The sequence below is a fragment of the Geotrypetes seraphini genome, chromosome 6, assembly GCF_902459505.1.
Source record: "Geotrypetes seraphini chromosome 6, aGeoSer1.1, whole genome shotgun sequence".
NCBI lineage: Eukaryota > Metazoa > Chordata > Amphibia > Gymnophiona > Dermophiidae > Geotrypetes > Geotrypetes seraphini.
The window spans coordinates 248,312,907-248,331,000 of record NC_047089.1 but is presented as its reverse complement, the minus strand read 5'-3'; the positions used below and the strand labels follow the sequence as shown (position 1 = coordinate 248,331,000).

The window sequence follows — 18,094 nt, the reverse complement described above, 5'->3', positions numbered from 1 at the left end:
GGAGGGGTTAGTTTGTGATGACATATTCCATACTAGGTGAAGGTGTTTTCTGTGTTCTGGCTGTTTTTAGCGCACACAGGCAATTACCGCGTGCTACGCTTCTAGAACTAATGCCAGCTCAATGGTAGCGTTAAGGTGTAGCGCGCGCTATTCCACGCGTAAAAGCCCTAGCGCACCTTAGTAAAAGGAGCCCCAACCGTGTGGATTAAAATCTCAAAATTGAGAAGCCCAGGGTTTGTTTTGCATTTAGCACCCTCAAAGAAGCCACCAAGTAAATAAATACTAAATTTTCGTACGTGCTGCATGCCAGCCACCACCTGCATAACCTTTCCCCATCATTTCCTTGTTGGTTTCTTTTTTCTTCATTATTATTCAACCCTTCCCCCACCTCACTCACGGCTCCGCTCCCAGACAGCCAGCAAAAGCCTCGCGACGTCGTACACCCCCCCCCTTACGCTCGAGCCTCAGCGCGCGATCGCGCGTTCCCTTCTAACGACCAGCGCCGTCTCTGACGCCGGTGATGTCATAGCGCCGCGGCGTGGAAACCCTAGAGACCGATTCGGAGTGTTTCCGGCCGTTCTTGCGTAACCGCTCACTTCCGGTCTGGGCGCCTGAAGCGCCTGAATCATGGCGGCGTCTGAGGCGAGTCCAGGCCGGGGCTAGAGTCGGACTCCCATGGGAAAGGGGCTCGGCGGCTCGTAGCTGTTGGGCGGGCGCGTGCCGGCTTTTGACTGCTGCTGCTGCTGCTGCGCGGGTGAACATGGCGCCGGTACAGCTGGAGAGCGTTCAGCAGGTGTCGGCGGGGGGCCCCGCGTCCGCCCCTGCGCTGCCTCCTCCGGGCTCCGCCAACGCCGCCGCCGCGAGTCCTGGCTACAGGCTCAGTGCCCTCATCGATTTCCTGCTACAGAGAACGTACCAGGAGATCAACGTGTTGGCTGACCTGTAAGTACCGTGTCCCCCCCCCCCCAAATAAAACAGTGGCATATTAATTTGGGCTCCAAAAACCGCATTAGTACCGGGTAGAGCTTTGGATTCTTGCCCAGAAATAGCTGAGAAGAAAAAATTTAAATTGCATCAGGTTGGGCAGACTGGATGGACCATTCGGGTCTTTATCTGCCGTCATCTACTATGTTACTATGTATTTTCGGGGGATGTCTTTTTTATTTTTTTCTTCAAAGTCCCTCCTCCAGGGCCGTAATCCAGTCGGGTTTTCAGGATTTCCCCCAATGAATATGCATGAGATCTATTAGAATACAATGATAGCAGTGCATGCAAATAGATCTCATGCATATTCATTGGGGAAATCCTGAAGACCTGACTGGATGGGACTTTGACACCCCTGATCTAGAGCAGGGGTGGGCAACTCCGGTCCACAAGGGCCGGAATCCAGTCGGGTTTTCAAGATTTCCTCAATGAATATGCATGAGATCTATTAGAATACAATGATAGCAGTGCATGCAAATAGATCTCATGCATATTCATTGGGGAAATCCTGAAAACCTGACTGGATTGTGGCCCTCGAGGAGGGACTTTGACATCCCTGATGTACAACAATCAACTCTCCCTTCCTCTTCTCCACCCCAATTCTTCCTCTTTCCTTTCTCTCTCTCCCCCACCCCTTGTGCAGCATCTTTCCTCCCCTGTCACCCATCTCCTTGTGCAGCATCTTTCTATCCCTCCCACCCCCTTGTGCAGCAGACCCCCACTGACCCTCCCACCGTGAGACTGACATACCTCCGCTCCAAGGCCTCCAAAACAACAGCGACGGCAGCTGTTTTTGGAGGACTATGAGCAGAGGTATGTCAGGTCTCACCGGGGTGGGGATTGCTGAATTAACGAGTCTGATTTTTTTCGGCGAATCAGGCAGCACCAGTGTCAGGGAGTGTCGGGGACATTAGGGGGGAACTTCAGGGGTCGGTCTTAACTAGGACTTATTTTTGGGGTAGGGCTTATGTTAGGAGCATCTTTAAAAATCATGCTAGGTCTTATTTTTGGGGAAACAGGGTATGTGCCTTGCTCATCCCCACCTGGAGCCTCAGACTTGTTTCCTGACTCGTTTCCTCCTGTCCACCAGAGCTCCAGGCTGGGCATCTCGCTTGAGCACCTAAATCTAAGCAAATGAAGCGCTGGTCTAAGTTTATGTGATAGGATTTAGAAATCTGTTCTTCAGTACTCGAGCACTGGTCAAATCCAAGCTAAAGGCGCCTCTTTTTCAAGGCTGCTTTCAATTCCTAACTCCCACTCACCTAAAATTACCTATCTCTGACCTATCATTCTTTCTGCAAGGAACTTCCCAAGTTTTGTATGTCCTGTGTGCCCAAATTAGCTATTCAGAGCAGGGGCTGCCCTGGATCGCTGGCATGGAATGCTGTTACTCTTTGGGCTTTTGCCAGGTACTTGTGACTAGAGAGCTGCACGGGAACGGGGACGACGGGAATCCCGCGGGACCTGTGGGTTCCCCCTTCGGGTCACGGGGATCCCGTGGGGACGCCCCCTAGAATTGTGGGAATCCCATGGGGACACCCCCTAGGGTCGCGGGGATCCCGTGTACTAAGTCGCACGGCTTTTCTCCCTACCTGCTCTGCTTGCAGCACAGAGCTGAACGGAAGTCTTCCCAACGTCAGCACTGACGTCGGAGGGGAGGGAGGGCTTTAACAAATCCCTCCCTCCCTCTGACGTCAGCGCTGACGTCGGGAAGACTTCCGTTTGGCTCTGTGCTGCAGGCAGGGTAGGTAAGGAGGAGTAGCCTCGCGGCTCGCGTGGCTACCAAGGGAGGGGGGCAGTCTGCCCCGCCCCGGGTGCAGCACAGCTGGCCAGGTCCCCTTACTTTTGTGGCGCTTCCCCGACCGACCGACAACAGCCCTGGTCCGACAAACCTCCCTGCCCTTAACCGCGAATCTAAATTACCTTCTTACAGCAGCTGTAAGAAGGAAATTTAGATTCGCGGTTAAGGACAGGGAGGTTTGTCAGACCGGGGCTGTTGTCGGTCGGTCGGTCGGGGAAGCGCCACAAAAGTAAGGGGACCTGGCCGGCTGTGCTGCACCCGGGGCGAGAGAGAAGGAGGTGGGAGAAGGACGCTGAAAGCACTGGAGAAGACAAAGGGGTGGAGAAGGATGCTGAAAGGCCATGGGGAAGACGGGGGGGGGGAAGGATGCTGAAAGCACATGGGGAAGACAAAGGGGTGGAGAAGGATGCTGAAAGGACATGGGGAAGACGGGGGGGTGAAGAAGGACGCTGAAAGGCCATGGGGAAGACGGGGGGGGGTGTGGAGAAGGACGCTGAAAGGCCATGGGGAAGACAGAGAGGGAGAAGGACGCTGAAAGGATATGGGGAAGACAGAGGGGGGAGAAGGACACTGAAAGGACATGGGGAAGACAGAGGGGGGAGAAGGACGCTGACAGGACATGGGGAAGATGGGGGGGGAGAAGGACGCTGAAAGGAAATGGGGAAGAGAGAATGGGGAGAAGACGCTGGCAGGGAAGAAGACAGATGCCAGACTATGGGGGGAGCGGAGGGAAGAAGATGGGTGCCAGACCAATTTGGAAGGGGGGAGAAAGGGAGAGGCACAGTAACAGAGCAAATGGAAGACGCAGAAGGAAGAGAGACAGTGGATGGAAGGAACTGAATGAGAGCTTGAGGAAAGCAGAAACCAGGCAACAAAGGTAGGAAAAGAATTCTATTTCTTTTTTTTTTGCTTCAGGACAAAGTAGTATATTAGTTGTGTTGATAAAAATTTATAAACAAAAGAGGCTCTGGTAGAAACCCGTTTACAAAGTATGTATTCTTCCCAATTAATATTTCCAAATTAATAAAGTCTTTTTGCTTATTTATAAATGGGTTTCTACCAGAGCCTTTAATTCAGTAGCATAATTAAATGAAATAACTATTTCTGAAGTTTATAGGGATGGGTGGGGACGGAGGGGATTCCTCACGGGGACGGGTGGGGACGGAGGGATTCCTCACGGGGAAGGGTGGGGACGGGTGAGACTTTGGCGGGGACGGGTGGGATTTCTGTCCCCGCGCAACTCTCTACTTGTGACTTGAATTGGCCTCCATGAAGATGGGATACTGACCTAGATGGATCATTGGTCTGATCCAGTAAGGCTATTCTTATGTCTATTGTATGTTAAATGTACAGTGCTGCATATGCCTCTCAGCACTATAGAAATGTTAAGAAGTAGTAGTAGTAGTTTTCTGGGAGTAGCCTAATGGTTGGAACACAGGCTGTGAACTAGGAAAATCCCACTCAAGTCCTACTGATTCTCTTTGGCAAGCCACTTAACTCTCTGTTGCCTCAAGTACAAGTTGTGTTAAAGGAGTAAAGTACAAAAATAGGTGTTGAGATAAAAGTAGAGGATCCCTAGTAGAAAGAGAATGGTATAAAAATAAAGCTAAAACTTAAATCACCTCATGGACGTTACGATTATATAGCAACTCAGTGATAAAGGAAGCTAAGGCTGCTGTTTTGCAGAGTTATATAGGCTGTCTTGTATATCAGATCAGGATAGGCTGGATGGAGTATGATTAACGTGACCATTTATTTTTTCATCAAAACGGGACAGCTATTAATTGTCAGTCTCACCCCAATTTCTTCCATTCATTTTTCATGTACACATAATATCTTATTAATTCATAATAGTAACCATAAAAATTTTTTTAAAAACCCACAAAGCACAATATACGCAGGGAAAATGTTAATTATCATTTATATTTGGGGTTTTTTCAAATATGTCAAGGTAGATGACTTTAAAATATGCAATGTCACCTCAGTAACTATAGAAAAATAGACAAATATAGTGCAAAATATAGACAGCAGATATAAATTCTCAAAACTGACACATTTTGATCACTAAATTGAAAATAAAATCATTTTTCCTACCTTTGCTGTCTGGTGATTTCATGAATCTCTGGTTGTGTTTCCTTCTGACTGTGCATCCTTTCTCTCATTTCTTTCTTTCTTTCTTTCTTTCTTTCTTTCTTTCTTTCTTTCTGCACTCAGTCCCAGCAATTGTCCCATTCTATTCCCTCCTTCCTTCCTATGTCCTTAGTGCCCCTTCCCATGTCGTTAGTGCCCCCAGTGCCTCCTTCCTATGTCATTAGTGCCCCCAGTGCCTCCTTCCCATGTCCTTAGTGCTCCTTCCTATGTTCTTGGTGCCCCCAGTGCCTCCTTCTTATGTCCTTAGTGCCCCTTCCTATGTCCCCCTCACTGCCTTCCAGCCTTTGTCCCATCCATGAAGCCAGCCAGCCTACCTCCCTCCCTGCTGTGCTAAAGCCAGCTTGCTTGTCTGCCTCCCTCCAGCGCTGAAGCCTACACCGATTCAACCCCCCCCTGCTGCTTCCTGCCCGCCGATGCCTGCCCCCCCCCCTCGGTCTTCTGCTGCAGTGATTGGCTGGCCCAGAACTTCCTCTCCGACATCAGAATTGACGTCGGGAAGGTTTGTGGGCTGGTGCGTGGACCGGGGGTGTGTGTGTGTGTTTTGAAGTGGCGGTAGGCCAGGCTTCGGTGGGCAGGAAGCAGCAGCGGGGGCCGATCCGTGAGGGGGAGGCAGGCAGGCTGGCTTTGGCGTGGCAGGGAAGCGATCGCTTGTCCCGTTGTCCCCATGCAATCTGAAAATGGGACATTTTGGCGTCCCGAAGCTGTGCGTGGGGACAATGAGAAAGGGGATCTAAAAATAGGATGGTCCCGTTCAAAACGGGATGTATGGTCGCCTTAAGTATGACAGCAATTTCAGTAGTTGGGACATGAGGCTAGTGCTAGGTGAACTAATGTGATCTGTGGCCAAAAAATGGCAAAAAGATCAGGATCAAGTATGTGTATTTTACATCACATTCATTATTGGTTTTAATCATGAATTGATAATGTATGTGAGGGTTGGTCAGACTCTTTGGACTATCAGCCATCATCTACTGTACTGTTAATTTCTGAAGTGTCAGGACCAAATGTGGAGTGTGTATTATATTTTTGATGGGCTTGCTTTTCTGAAGTAGCCTTTGAAATCTCTAAGGCTGTTCTTAGCTATTCTGCATGTGGTTTTAGATTCTTTAATTTGTAGTTAATTCAATTTTGTATTTTTGTTACCTTTTATTCTTTACTTCTGGTGGAATTCTGCATAAAAAAAATTCAAAATTCTGCAAATTTTTGCTTATTATCCCGAATTTCAGTACAGTAAAGTATTTTAATTAATGCTGGGTTTTACTAAGCCATGATAGAGGTTTCTGCTGCGGCCCAGTGAGGTAACTACTCTGATGCTCATATAATTCCTATGAGTGTTGGAGCAGTTACTTCGCTGGACCGTGATAGTAAGAACATAAGAAGTTGCCTCCGCTGGGTCAGACCAGAGGTCAGACTGGACCAGAGACTGCTGGGTCAGACCAGAGCAACTCGCACCCGCGGCGGCCCATCAGGTCTATGACCTGTCAGGTGTTCCTTGACTTAGCCCTATAATCCCTCTTTTTCTTCTATCTATACTCTTCCTAACCTATCTCTACTTTTATCTGTACCCCTCAATCCCCCTATCCTTCTTTGAATCCCCGTAGCGTACTCTGCCCTATCACAACCTCCGGGAGCGCATTCCATGTGTCCACCACCCTCTGAGTGAAGAAGAACTTCCTGGCATTGGTTCTAAACTTGTCCCCTTCCAGTTTCTCCAAGTGCCCCCTTGTACTTGTGGTTCCCCATAGTCTGAAGAATCTGTCCCTGTCTACCTTCTCTATGCCTTTCATGATTTTGAAAGTTTCTAGCATGTCTCCTCTAAGTCTTCGCTTTTCCAGGGAGAAGAGCCTCAGCTTTTCTAACCTCTCAGCGTATGAAAAGTTTTCCATCCCTCTTATCATTTTCGTCATTCTTCTCTGGACTCTTTCAAGTATCGCTATGTCCTTCTTGAGGTACGGCGACCAATACTGGACACAGTACTCCAGATGCGGGCGCACCATTGCGTGATACAGTGGCATGATGACTTCCTTCGTTCTGGTCGTGATACCCTTCTTAATGATACCCAACATTCTGTTTGCTTTCTTTGAGGCCGCCGCACACTGTGCCGATGATTTCATTGTTGTATTCACCAGCACACCCAAGTCTTTTTCAAGGTTACTTTACCCTAGCAATGATCCCCCCATTGTGTAGCTGAACATCGGGTTCTTTTTCCCTATATGCATGACCTTGCATTTCTCTATATTAAAGTGTATTTGCCACTTTTTTGCCCACTCTTCCAGTTTCTTTAGGTCCCTTTGCAGGTCTTCACATTCTTCCACAGTTCTAACCCTGCTGCAGAGTTTGGTGTCATCCGCAAATTTAATAACTTCACACTTCGTCCCCGTTTCCAGGTCGTTTATAAATATATTGAACAGCAGCGGTCCCAGCACCGACCCCTGCGGAACACCGCTCGTGATCCACTGCCAGTCCGAGTATTGGCCTTTTACTCCAACCCTTTGCTTTCTTCCTGCCAACCAGTGTTTAATCCATCGGTATACATCCCCTTCCACCCCTTGGTTCCACAGCTTCCTAAGCAGCCTCTCATGGGGTACCTTGCTTTTTGGAAGTTGAGGTAGATGATGTCTATGGATTCCCCTTTGTCCATCTGGCTGTTTATCCCCTCAAAGAAGTACAGTAAGTTCGTTAGGCACGACCTTCCCTTGCAGAAGCCATGTTGGCTCGCTTTCAGTTGTCCATTTTTTTCTATGTGTTCACCAGTATTGTCCTTTATCAGTGCTTCCATTATCTTACCCGGAACCGAAGTTAAGCTTACCGGCCTGTAGTTCCCCGGGTCACCCCTCAATCCCTTCTTAAAGATAGGTGTGACATTTGCTATTTTCCAGTCCTCCGGGATCTCCCCAGTTTTCAAGGATAGATTATAAATTTGCCGGAGTGTTTCCGCTATTTTGTTTCTTAGTTCTTTTAATATACTTGGGTGGATTTCGTCCGGGCCCGGTGATTTGTCGCTTTTCAATCTATCTATCTGTCGGAGGACATCCTCCTGGCTTACCACTATTTGTTCCAGTTTTTCATCCTGATCCCCACTTATGATCTCCTCGGGTTCTGGTATATTGGATGTGTTCTCACTTGTGAAGACCAATGAGAAGAACTTGTTTAACCTATCAGCTACCTCTTTTTCCTCCTTTATCACTCCCTTTCTGTCTCCATCATCCAACGGTCCCACTTTCTCCCTCACCGGTTGCTTCCCTTTCACATATTGGAAGAACGTTTTGAAGTTTCTTGCTTCCCCAGCCAACCTCTCTTTGTATTCTCTTTTTGCTTTCCTAACCACTCTGTGGCATTCTTTTTGGTGTTTTTTGTGTTCCTTCCAGTTTTCCTCAGTTTGGTCCTTTTTCCATTTTCAAAACGATATTTTCTTGTCACCTATCGCTTTCTTCTCTTTATTTGTAATCCACACCGGGTTTTTTGTTCGATTTTTTTTTTTTTTTTTTTTTGCACCCTTTCTTAAACCTGGGGATGTACAGGTTTTGTGCTTTTTGCACTGTGTCCTTGAGTAGGGACCAGGCTTTCTCTACGATCTCCATCTTCCTTGAGCTGTTTCTGAGTTTCTTTCTCACCATTGTTCTCGTAGCACCGTAGTTCCCTTTTCTAAAGTTGAGGTTGTTGCTGTGGTTCTCTTCACTTTTGATGTTCCTACCTCTAATTTGTACTGGATCATGTTATAATCGCTATTTCCTAGTGGTCCTACTACTTCCACTTCCTTTGCGGGTCCCCCTAGTCCTTTGAGGATTAGGTCGAGAGTGATATCCCCTCGTGTTGGTTCCTTGACTAGCTGTTTCATGAAGCAGTCCCTCACAGTCTCTAGGAATTCTGTTTCCCTTGTGCAGTTGGAGTTTCCAGTACTCCAGTCTATCCCAGGGTAGTTGACGTCCCCCATCACCATCACACTCCCGCTTTTGCATTCCCGCCTCAATTCTGCTTCCAGGTTGTGGTCGTTTGCTTCTAGTTGTCCAGGTGGGAGATAGTACAGTCCCAATTTTATGTCAGCTCCATTTCTTCCTGGCAATTTCTTCCTGGCATAGTGATTCCAATCCTTCCGCCCTTGCTGCCGTATTCATCCTGGCCGAGTGAATGGAGTCCTTTATATATAGCGCTATTCCTGTCTCTCCTATAGAGTTTGTACCCTGGCAGTACTACGTCCCATTTGTTGTCCTCAGTCCACCATGTTTCCGTGATTCCAATTATGTCTAGATCCTCTTTTCTGGCCATGACTTCCAGTTCTCCCATTTTGGTCCTTAGACTCCTTGCGTTGGCATATAAGCAATTTTAAGTCCCTGTTTTTTTCTTTCCCTGCTGTTTTTCTTTGTGATTTGTTTCTCTTGCCTTCCCCCTCGCAGGATGCCAGCCCCTGAGTTCCGTTTTGTTCTTCCTCTTCCTGTGGTGCGTCTTCTTCGCCCTCAGCCTGCTTCCTCATTTCCACATGTCCCTCTAGCTCCTGTTGTTTTCTCTTCTTATTGCTCTCTAGTTTCACTTGTTCCTTGGACCCCTGTAGTTTGTCTTTTAATTCTTCCCCGCATTTTTCCCGCTGAGTATCTTCATTTGATACTCTTTTCCGATGTGTCGTCGCCAAGTCGACTGTTGGCTTTTCCCTTCTTCTTAGTTTAAAGCCTTGTCTATTTCTTTCTTGATGTTATTTGCCAGCAGTCTCGTTCCTGCCGTGCTCAGGTGCAGTCCGTCCCTCCTGTAGAGCTTGTTCTTTCCCCAAAAAGTTGTCCAGTTCCTCACAAAGTGGAAACCTTCCTCTTTGCACCATCTCCTCAGCCATGCGTTTATTGCTTGTAGCTCGGTCTGCCTCTTTACATCTGCCCTCAATACTGGCAGGATCTCTGAGAAAGCTATCTTCTGCGTCCTCAGGTTCAGTTTTCTTCCCAGGATCTTGAATTGCTCAGTTAGTGTAGTCCTACTGTAATTTCTTCTGTTGACATCGTTTGTTCCAACGTGGATTATCACTGCCGTCTCTTCCGTCTCAGCTCCTTCCAGGATCCTCTCGATTCTGTCGGTGATGTCCTTCGTTCTTGCCCCTGGGAGACATGTCACTAGCTGGTCCTTTCTCCCTCCTGCTGTGTGACTGTCCACTTCTCTCAGGATTGAGTCTCCTACTACGATTGCTGATTTCCCCTCTCTCAGCTTTCTCTTCGGTCTCAAGTCTGTATCTTTGGTGTGGTTCGATACTTCTCCTTCAGGGTTCTGGTGAGTCTTTGCCTCCTCTGTTTGCACGGACTTTCTTCTAGCAGCACACCTTTTTAAAAACCCACCTTAGTAGATTTTAATAAACATAGGGCTCCTTTTATCAAGGCGCGCTAAGGGGGGTTAGTGTGTTGGACATTTCATCACGCGCTAACTCCCGTGGCAAGCCAAAATACTAACGTCTCGTCAATGGAGGCGTTAGCGACTAGCGCGGCAGGCGGTTTAATGCGCAGTATTCTGCGCGTTAAACCCCTACCGCACCTTGATAAAAGGAGCCCATAGTGAAGTTTGGTTAGTTTGTTTTCATTTACTTCATTTTGCCTTTATGTTGTTGAAAAACAATTATGAAAGCTAATATGTTTCAATAAATTCAGAATAAAATACTTTCTATCTTTTATTGTATGAGCCATTAATTTTTCTATTCACTTAGGTCCCAGAGTCCCTTTTTCTGCTTTCCTTTGGGGTTTGTTTGTTTTTTTGTAACCATCTTCTCAGGATCGCCTATCCATTTTACATTTTGTTCCTATCTGTCCTATCTAGCATCTGTTCCCTCGTCTCTATCCTGAGCTTCTCCTCTCTGTGTCCCACTCTATTTCCCTTCGTCTGTCAGAATCACTCCTTTTCAAGAATTATCCCTGTGTCTAGCATTTCTTCTATGCCCCTGCCTCAATGCCCTCTCGCCACGAAGCATTCTACTCCATGTCTGTTCCTCTTCATACCCAGCATTGCTTCAATGTTCCTTTTTCTATGCTCAGTATCCAGGATCTTCCACCCCTGAGCCAGCCTCTCTCCCCTAACCCATCATCTGCATCTTTCATTCATCCCTTTCAAGCTAGAATTTATTTCCCCCCCCAACACCCACTGCTAGCATCTCTTGCTATCTCCCCCTATCCACCCCTAGAATCTCTTGCTGTCTCCCCCTGTCTCCACAGCTAGCATCTCTTGCTATCTCCCCTTGTCTCCCAGCCGGCATCTCGCACCCCTGTCCCCACCTGGCATCTCTCACTACCTCCACTATGCCTATTCCAATCAATGGCAGCTTGCCTCTGGCTTTGCATGCTTCCCTCTACTGCAGTCCTGCTGCAGAAAGAGGAAGTGACATCATTGAGGGTGGAACTGTAGTAAAGGGAAGCCCGTAGAGCCCACGCAAACTGCCTGAAGATTTTGTGGTCTGAATCACTGCCGACAGAGAGAGAATGCCAACCCACTACCAAAATTCTGCGCAGCCCTTGAGTAATTATGTATCCCTGGGGAATTCTGCACAAATTGTGCAGTAGTGCAGAATTCTGCCTGGAGTAATTCTTTTTAATCTTTCTAGGACAGCATTTTGATTAAAATTTGTAATCATGATTAACCCCATGATTAAAGATATGTTATTTATTTTTCCTATTGCAGCTCCTTGTGACTGAGTAGTGGAAGATTAAGTAATTTGCCCAGCATCACAATTAGCTGCAGTGTGAAAATAAACCATACATTTAATTGTGTAGTTAATCACAAACATTTTACTTGAAATGCAGCCCTAATTTTTAACAATATGCCTTGTCAAGTTCTGGAGTAAGTTGCTTTGTATGGAAACTAGGAATTGGCTTTGATGGCAATTAATCAATTAGTGTATATTATATTCTCTGTTGTAAACTGTCTGGCGTAGTGTATTGTTTGAAGTTTAAGAAATATTCGGTATAAATAAATACATCCTGGTGATCAGGGCTATTGACTGACTCCTGTACTTTCTATTGTCGACTCCCACTATATATAGCCTGTAAAATAGATTTATCTTAGATTTATTTCTTTATGTACAAAATTAGGACTTGTTATAGTTTCTAAATCTTTCCTTAATTGCTTCTGATAATTTCAGCTATACACAGCTGAAAGCAGTGCAAAATGTAGAAAGTGAAGTTTAGATAGTTTTTCACTTTCTGCATGTTGCACTGGTTTCAGCTGTGTATAGCTGAAATTATCAGAAGCAATTAAGGAAAGATTTAGAAACTATAAAGAGTTTTACCTCATGCAAAATTGTGATTTAGATTCTAAAGTATCAGCTGCAAGAGACAAGATTTTGGTGTAGTCCTCTAGGCTTTTTTGTAGAGGAGAGGATCAATATCCAGCTTGTGCCTGGAAAACTTGTGCCTTAAGTTGGTCGTGTCCTTAACCGCCTTCAACTCTCACCTCCAGCACTGGACACAACCGCCATCTTACATCAAGCAGTCCCCGCCAGGAGAGGTGCCGAATTTCACGAGCGTTCATGAGATTATGTACGCACGCACGCACGCACAAGCTGCACTGCCTCAAATGGTTACCTTACATTCTGGAATGTTGTCTGCCTCATTGCTGTAACCTTATGTGTTCCGCCACTTATTTCTGTCAAATGGGATGATCAGTGACATCTCAGAAAAGCACACAGACAATATAAAGCATAAACAATAACACTTTATTATACTTATATATATAGATGAATATAAGAATAAAATAGCATCACCGTATCTCAGGCAAACACTCTTCCTTCACAATTGGGAATCCCTCAATTGATAGGCGAGTAGACACGGGAGACTGCCCCTTTAGACATCTTTTAATTCTGTTCCTGGAGACATCTTGGATTCTAATGTTAGGGGCAGAATTCCGTTCTTATATAAGATGAAAATTGCTGAGTTAAAACAGCTGGTCCTGCTATTATGATTCAGGCACACCTGGTCCTGGCTTTACTGTCCTTTTGATGTTAACAAGGAGGTGTTGCAGAGCCCTTTGATGTTGTTTGGTTTTACTGTCCTTTTGATGCTGTTTGGGCAACCCCCAGGTCAAAAAGGTCAAGATAGCAGATACTTGTTGCGGAAACCTTTGATGTTGTTTGGACAACATTCAGGTCAAGGAGATGTGAAATCAGCTGCCCATCTGGTCTTTACTGTCCTTGTGATGTTGTCTTGGCAACACACTGATCAGATGAGGAGACATATTACATAGGCATAACAGTCCACCCCTGGATCCTCAAGTCTGCACCTCCCAATAAGAAATCATCCGCATAAAGGGAGAGAGTGTCCGTTTGTATACACAATAGGTAAACCCACAATTAAGAAATGTTAACATAAGGATAGTTAAATAAAAATATAGAGTAAGGAATGAAGAAACACCTTTTGTGCCGTAGCCCTCCCTCTAGTAAAAGCATCCCACCAAGGGTGTGCAGTGGTAGCTTCAATGTGATCTGTCACAGAATGCAATTACATTGCTGATTTGCTTTATTTAGGATTGCTATATTTTGCATGGCTTTCTTTATAGATGGCAATAAACTACATCGGCAAAAGAAAAATTAATATTTACATTTGATATACACATACTGAAAAGGGAGCTTGAATAGCACGAATCACAAGTTTAACAGTACTGCTAGCAACAAAAACATTTTTATGTGATATTTCTTGTATAAAGGTTCATTTCAAAATTACACCATTTTCTATCTAAGGGTACAGAATGTGATGTGGTTTTAAATCAATGAGATAAAGTTAATTCTTTGTGATATCATTGACGACATGTAACATTAACTGATCATATCGTAGGGTTAGTTCATGATTATGTACAGTATTTGGCACCCATTCACCTTCCTATCAAAATACATCTGCTACTCTGGAGCCAAAATATGCTTGTTTGCCAGCCAGTATTTCAGAAACAATAGTATTTCCCCCCCAATCCTGATATTTATATTCCTCCACCCCAGTGTCCACTACAGCTTGTACCTTTTGCTCCCCAGATTTCTACTAAATATTTATCTCTACCTGCGGACGCTGTTCTAATTTGGTCCAGGCAAACACTGAGGCTCGGCATTCACATTATTGATCCTCCCAACACTTCCACCCTTTTAAATCAGGATAAAGAATGGAAGCAGTTTCCTCAGGGGGAGCTGTTGGCACCAAAATATCCTCCCTCTCTCTTTTGTTCACTTGTGCTTGAGACATAGATTTCTTTCCAGTCCTCTACTTTTGTACATTTCCCATAATGTCCCTGTATTTTTCCCATCTATTTCTTCCCCCTTTACACCATCTTTTATTAATTTCAAAAACATATTCCTCCGAGACACCCGATTAGCCCTGTTTGAATTGGATTGTCCTTTTCTCTTTTTATCAAAAGTATTTTGAGGTCCCCAGTCCCCCCAATCTCCTAACTGTCGGACCGCTTCTAAGGCTTCCAAAATAGTCCTGTCTATTTGATTGATCAACAAAGTTATCATTACCTGTTTGTATGCCGGTGCAGCATACTTAATAATTTTATTTCTCATGGACACAGTAAAAGGTAATGACATATATGTGTCAGCGTGACCTATTACTAAGGCTGCCTTCATAGCCTCCTCCTTAATTCTCATTTGAGCATCTTTTAATGTATACCAAATTTTATCATTTGAGGGCCAATCAGATTCAAGTGGATATCGCTTCGTGACACCCCTATTATTTATCTCTAATAAAGACCATTGGGCATTTTTTGCAGGATAAGGATCCTCCCGTAACACCTTTTGTACTGCTACTTCTTGACTAATTTGAACAAATTTAGGGGCATCTGTGGCATCCAACATAATCCCTGCTGCACCCAGCTCCTGCACCCGAATTACCCATTGTATTAGTGGTTCCCCAGGCTGCTGTTTAAAGCGTGCCATCGTATCCATGACTTCCTGTGGAGTAACATCCTCCATAACATTATTTCTAGTCAGATTTTCTCCTGTCTGCAAATTTCCCTGTAATCTTTGTCTCCTCACAGGCTTTGCTTCTAAACTTTCTGCCTGTTCTCCTTCAACACCTATATCCTCCTCACTGTTATTAGAATTTGAATCCCAAATATCCCCATCCCGTTTGTTTGGATTCCAATCATCCGGCAGATGATAAATTAAGATTTTAACTTTTCTGTAACTCACTTTCCACCTCCGTTTTTTGTATTTATATCGTGCACATCGCACAGCTGTCTTTTCTGTTACATTTTGATAGGTGTCTACCTTATCCATTAACAACTTATTCTGACATTGTAGCATTCTAATGGCATGCTGTTGATTACACCTTCTCTTTTCCAGCTCTCCTAATTTCAATTGTAATTCATGTTTAGCTTCATGCAAATTCCTCCAGTCTGACAAAATCATCCTTCCTTGTCTAGAAATTCCTTCTTGCTCTTCTCCTTTTGAGATTTTCACCTTTTGTAAGGAAGCACATAATTCATGTGGATCCCCATTTCCAAAAGTACAGGATTCACATAATCCTGCTTCTACAGACCACTCAGTGGCCATTAATTTACCTATACTGTCATTCCCATTCGGAATGGAGGGATTGGGAGCCTGCTCCTCAACCCCTTGTTTTCTAGGTAGCTTTTCTGACCACATTGATCACCCCACTTCTGGTACCAATATGTTCCGCCACTTATTTCTGTCAAATGGGATGATCAGTGACACTCAGAAAAGCACACAGACAATATAAAGCATAAACAATAACACTTTATTATACTTATATATATAGATGAATATAAGAATAAAATAGCATCACCGTATCTCAGGCAAACACTCTTCCTTCACAATTGGGAATCCCTCAATTGATAGGCGAGTAGACACGGGAGACTGCCCCTTTAGATATCTTTTAATTCTGTTCCTGGAGACGTCTTGGATTCTAATGTTAGGGGCAGAATTCCCCTAACATTCTTATATAAGATGAAAATTGCTGAGTTAAAACAGCTGGTCCTGCTATTACGATTCAGGCACACCCGGTCCTGGCTTTACTGTCCTTTTGATGTTAACAAGGAGGTGTTGCAGAGCCCTTTGATGTTGTTTTGTTTTACTGTCCTTTTGATGCTGTTTGGGCAACCCCCAGGTCAAAAAGGTCAAGATAGCAGATACTTGTTGCGGAAACCTTTGATGTTGTTTGGACAACATTCAGGTCAAGGAGGTGTGAAATCAGCTGCCCATCTGGTCTTTACTGTCCTTTTGATGTTGTCTTGGCAACACCCTGATCAGATAAGCAGACTTGAGGAGACATATTACGTAGGCATAACATTACGCAAACACTTTCCTGCATCTGTATGTGATTATCCTCTCCACTCCATCTCACAATGGCGTGCAGATGCAGGAAAGCGCTTGCATGAGGTTATAGTAGTGAGGTGGGCAATGTTCCGGAACAATGGTAACATACTGAGGGCCTCAAAATAGTATTTGGCGGGCTGTATGTGGCTCATGGGCCGCAAGTGTGAGACCACTGCTCTAGACTCTTCTGGTCATATCTGGGTTCTCCTTGACCTTCGCTTGCCCTCCAGGTCTTCTCTGGATGCCATAGTCTTCTGGTCCTCTCCTGACCTTTCATTGGCCCTCCAGTTTTTCCGGCAGCTTCCTGTGCCATTACTGGTCTCTTTGCCGGTTGTCACCAGCCCCGCCAATCCCTCCTCTGGTTGCTCGCCCGACCTTTGGCCAGTGCTCACCTGGATCTAACAGGTTGCTTCCCTGGGCTCTTCTGGCAGCTTCTAGTGCCATTACCGATCTCCCTGCCAGCTGCTACTGGTCCCAGACCGCCATCAGCCTTGGACTGTAACACTTATAGCTGCTTCTTGTGGGGCCACTGCCAGTCCCTATGCTCCCTGGCCTCTATTGGAGCCCTCCAGCTACTCCTTTTCCCAGGCCCTCTCATAGTCCCTCAGTCATCTTTTCCCAGACGCACATGTTAAGGACTCCTTCCCAGCCAGTATCTCACTCAGGATTCTTCCTGAGGACTTCTTCCAGCTCCTCCTCTAGCTCTGTGAGGACTCTCCTGTCACTCCCCTGGTCTCACACATATTCACCCAGCCCCCTGCTAGTCATCAAGCCTGGGGTCTGGTCTGGTCCGGTCCCCTCCCAGCTCTACTAAGCAGTCCTGTCTAACAGGCTTACCGAGGGTTAGGTCAGAGACCAGCATTCTTCCCCTCGAGGGTTGCCTGGCTCCCAAAGGAGCTTCTGATTTTTCCAACCTTCTGCTCTAGACCTGTCCTTTTCAGCACCACTGTTCCCTCAAGGTGAATGGACAGCTCCCATCAGCCTTTGCAGGATGTTATGCAAAATAGTTTATTTTTGCTTCTCAAGCTCCCTCTGCTGGCCAGTGACAGGAACTTCACCCTATCACACTCTTGAAATATTTTTTTTTTTTCCCCTTCTGCAGCGCTGCTTGGAACTGCATGGTAAGTAAGCTTTGCATTTACACTTCTCTCTCCATATACACGGGGGTTAGGGACAGAGCTGGCCCACAAATATTGAAAAAACGCGAATAACTTTTAGGGCTGACTCTGACCCATCCCCTCCTTCCTCCTGGACCTCTTCCCCGCCTCCCTCCTGCCTCCAGACCTTACCTGGTGGTCTAGTGGTGAAGTAGGGCAGAAGCAATCTTCCTACGCTCCTGCTCCGTTCAGAGCCGTCATCAAAAATGGCTGTTGTGTGATCCCATTGTAGTCTAGTGAGACCATGGGAACTCATGGCAACCATTTTTGATGACAGCTTTGCACAGGGCAGGAGCGTAGGAAGATTGCTTCTGCCCCGCGTCACCGCTAGACTACCAGGTAAGGTCTGGGGTAACACAGGAGGGAGGCGGTTGATGGATCGGAGAAAAAACCCACGAATAACTGAATGCTAAACCTGCGAATTTGGAGGGAGAAGTGTAGTTGAGCTGCATGGTGCAGGGGATTTGGAAAGTTTCACGGAACTTGAAACCGGAAGACTTCTTCAGTTTCCTGCACCGCACTGCTTAAGTCCCTTGAGACTTCCTAAGCCATTTGTTCAATGTGTGACATCTGCCAAAAAAGCAAATAGGATGCTAGGAATCATTAGGAAAGGGATGGTAAATATTATAATGCCTCTGTATCGCTCCATGGTTCAATCTCACCTTGTGAATTTTATTGAATTCTGGTCTCCTTATCTCAAATAAGATGTAGTAGAATTGGAAAAGA

General features: G+C 45.7%; 1 protein-coding gene across 1 annotated transcript in view; it reads left to right on the top strand.

Moving 5' to 3' along the window:
* Positions 1–557: 557 nt before the first annotated feature.
* Positions 558–18,094, top strand: part of MED14 (mediator complex subunit 14) — a 219,484-nt gene continuing 201,947 nt past the window's right edge. The window contains 1 exon segment of the mRNA XM_033948560.1: positions 558–942. Coding sequence (XP_033804451.1) covers positions 761–942 — 182 coding nt within the window. The 5' untranslated portion in view covers positions 558–760.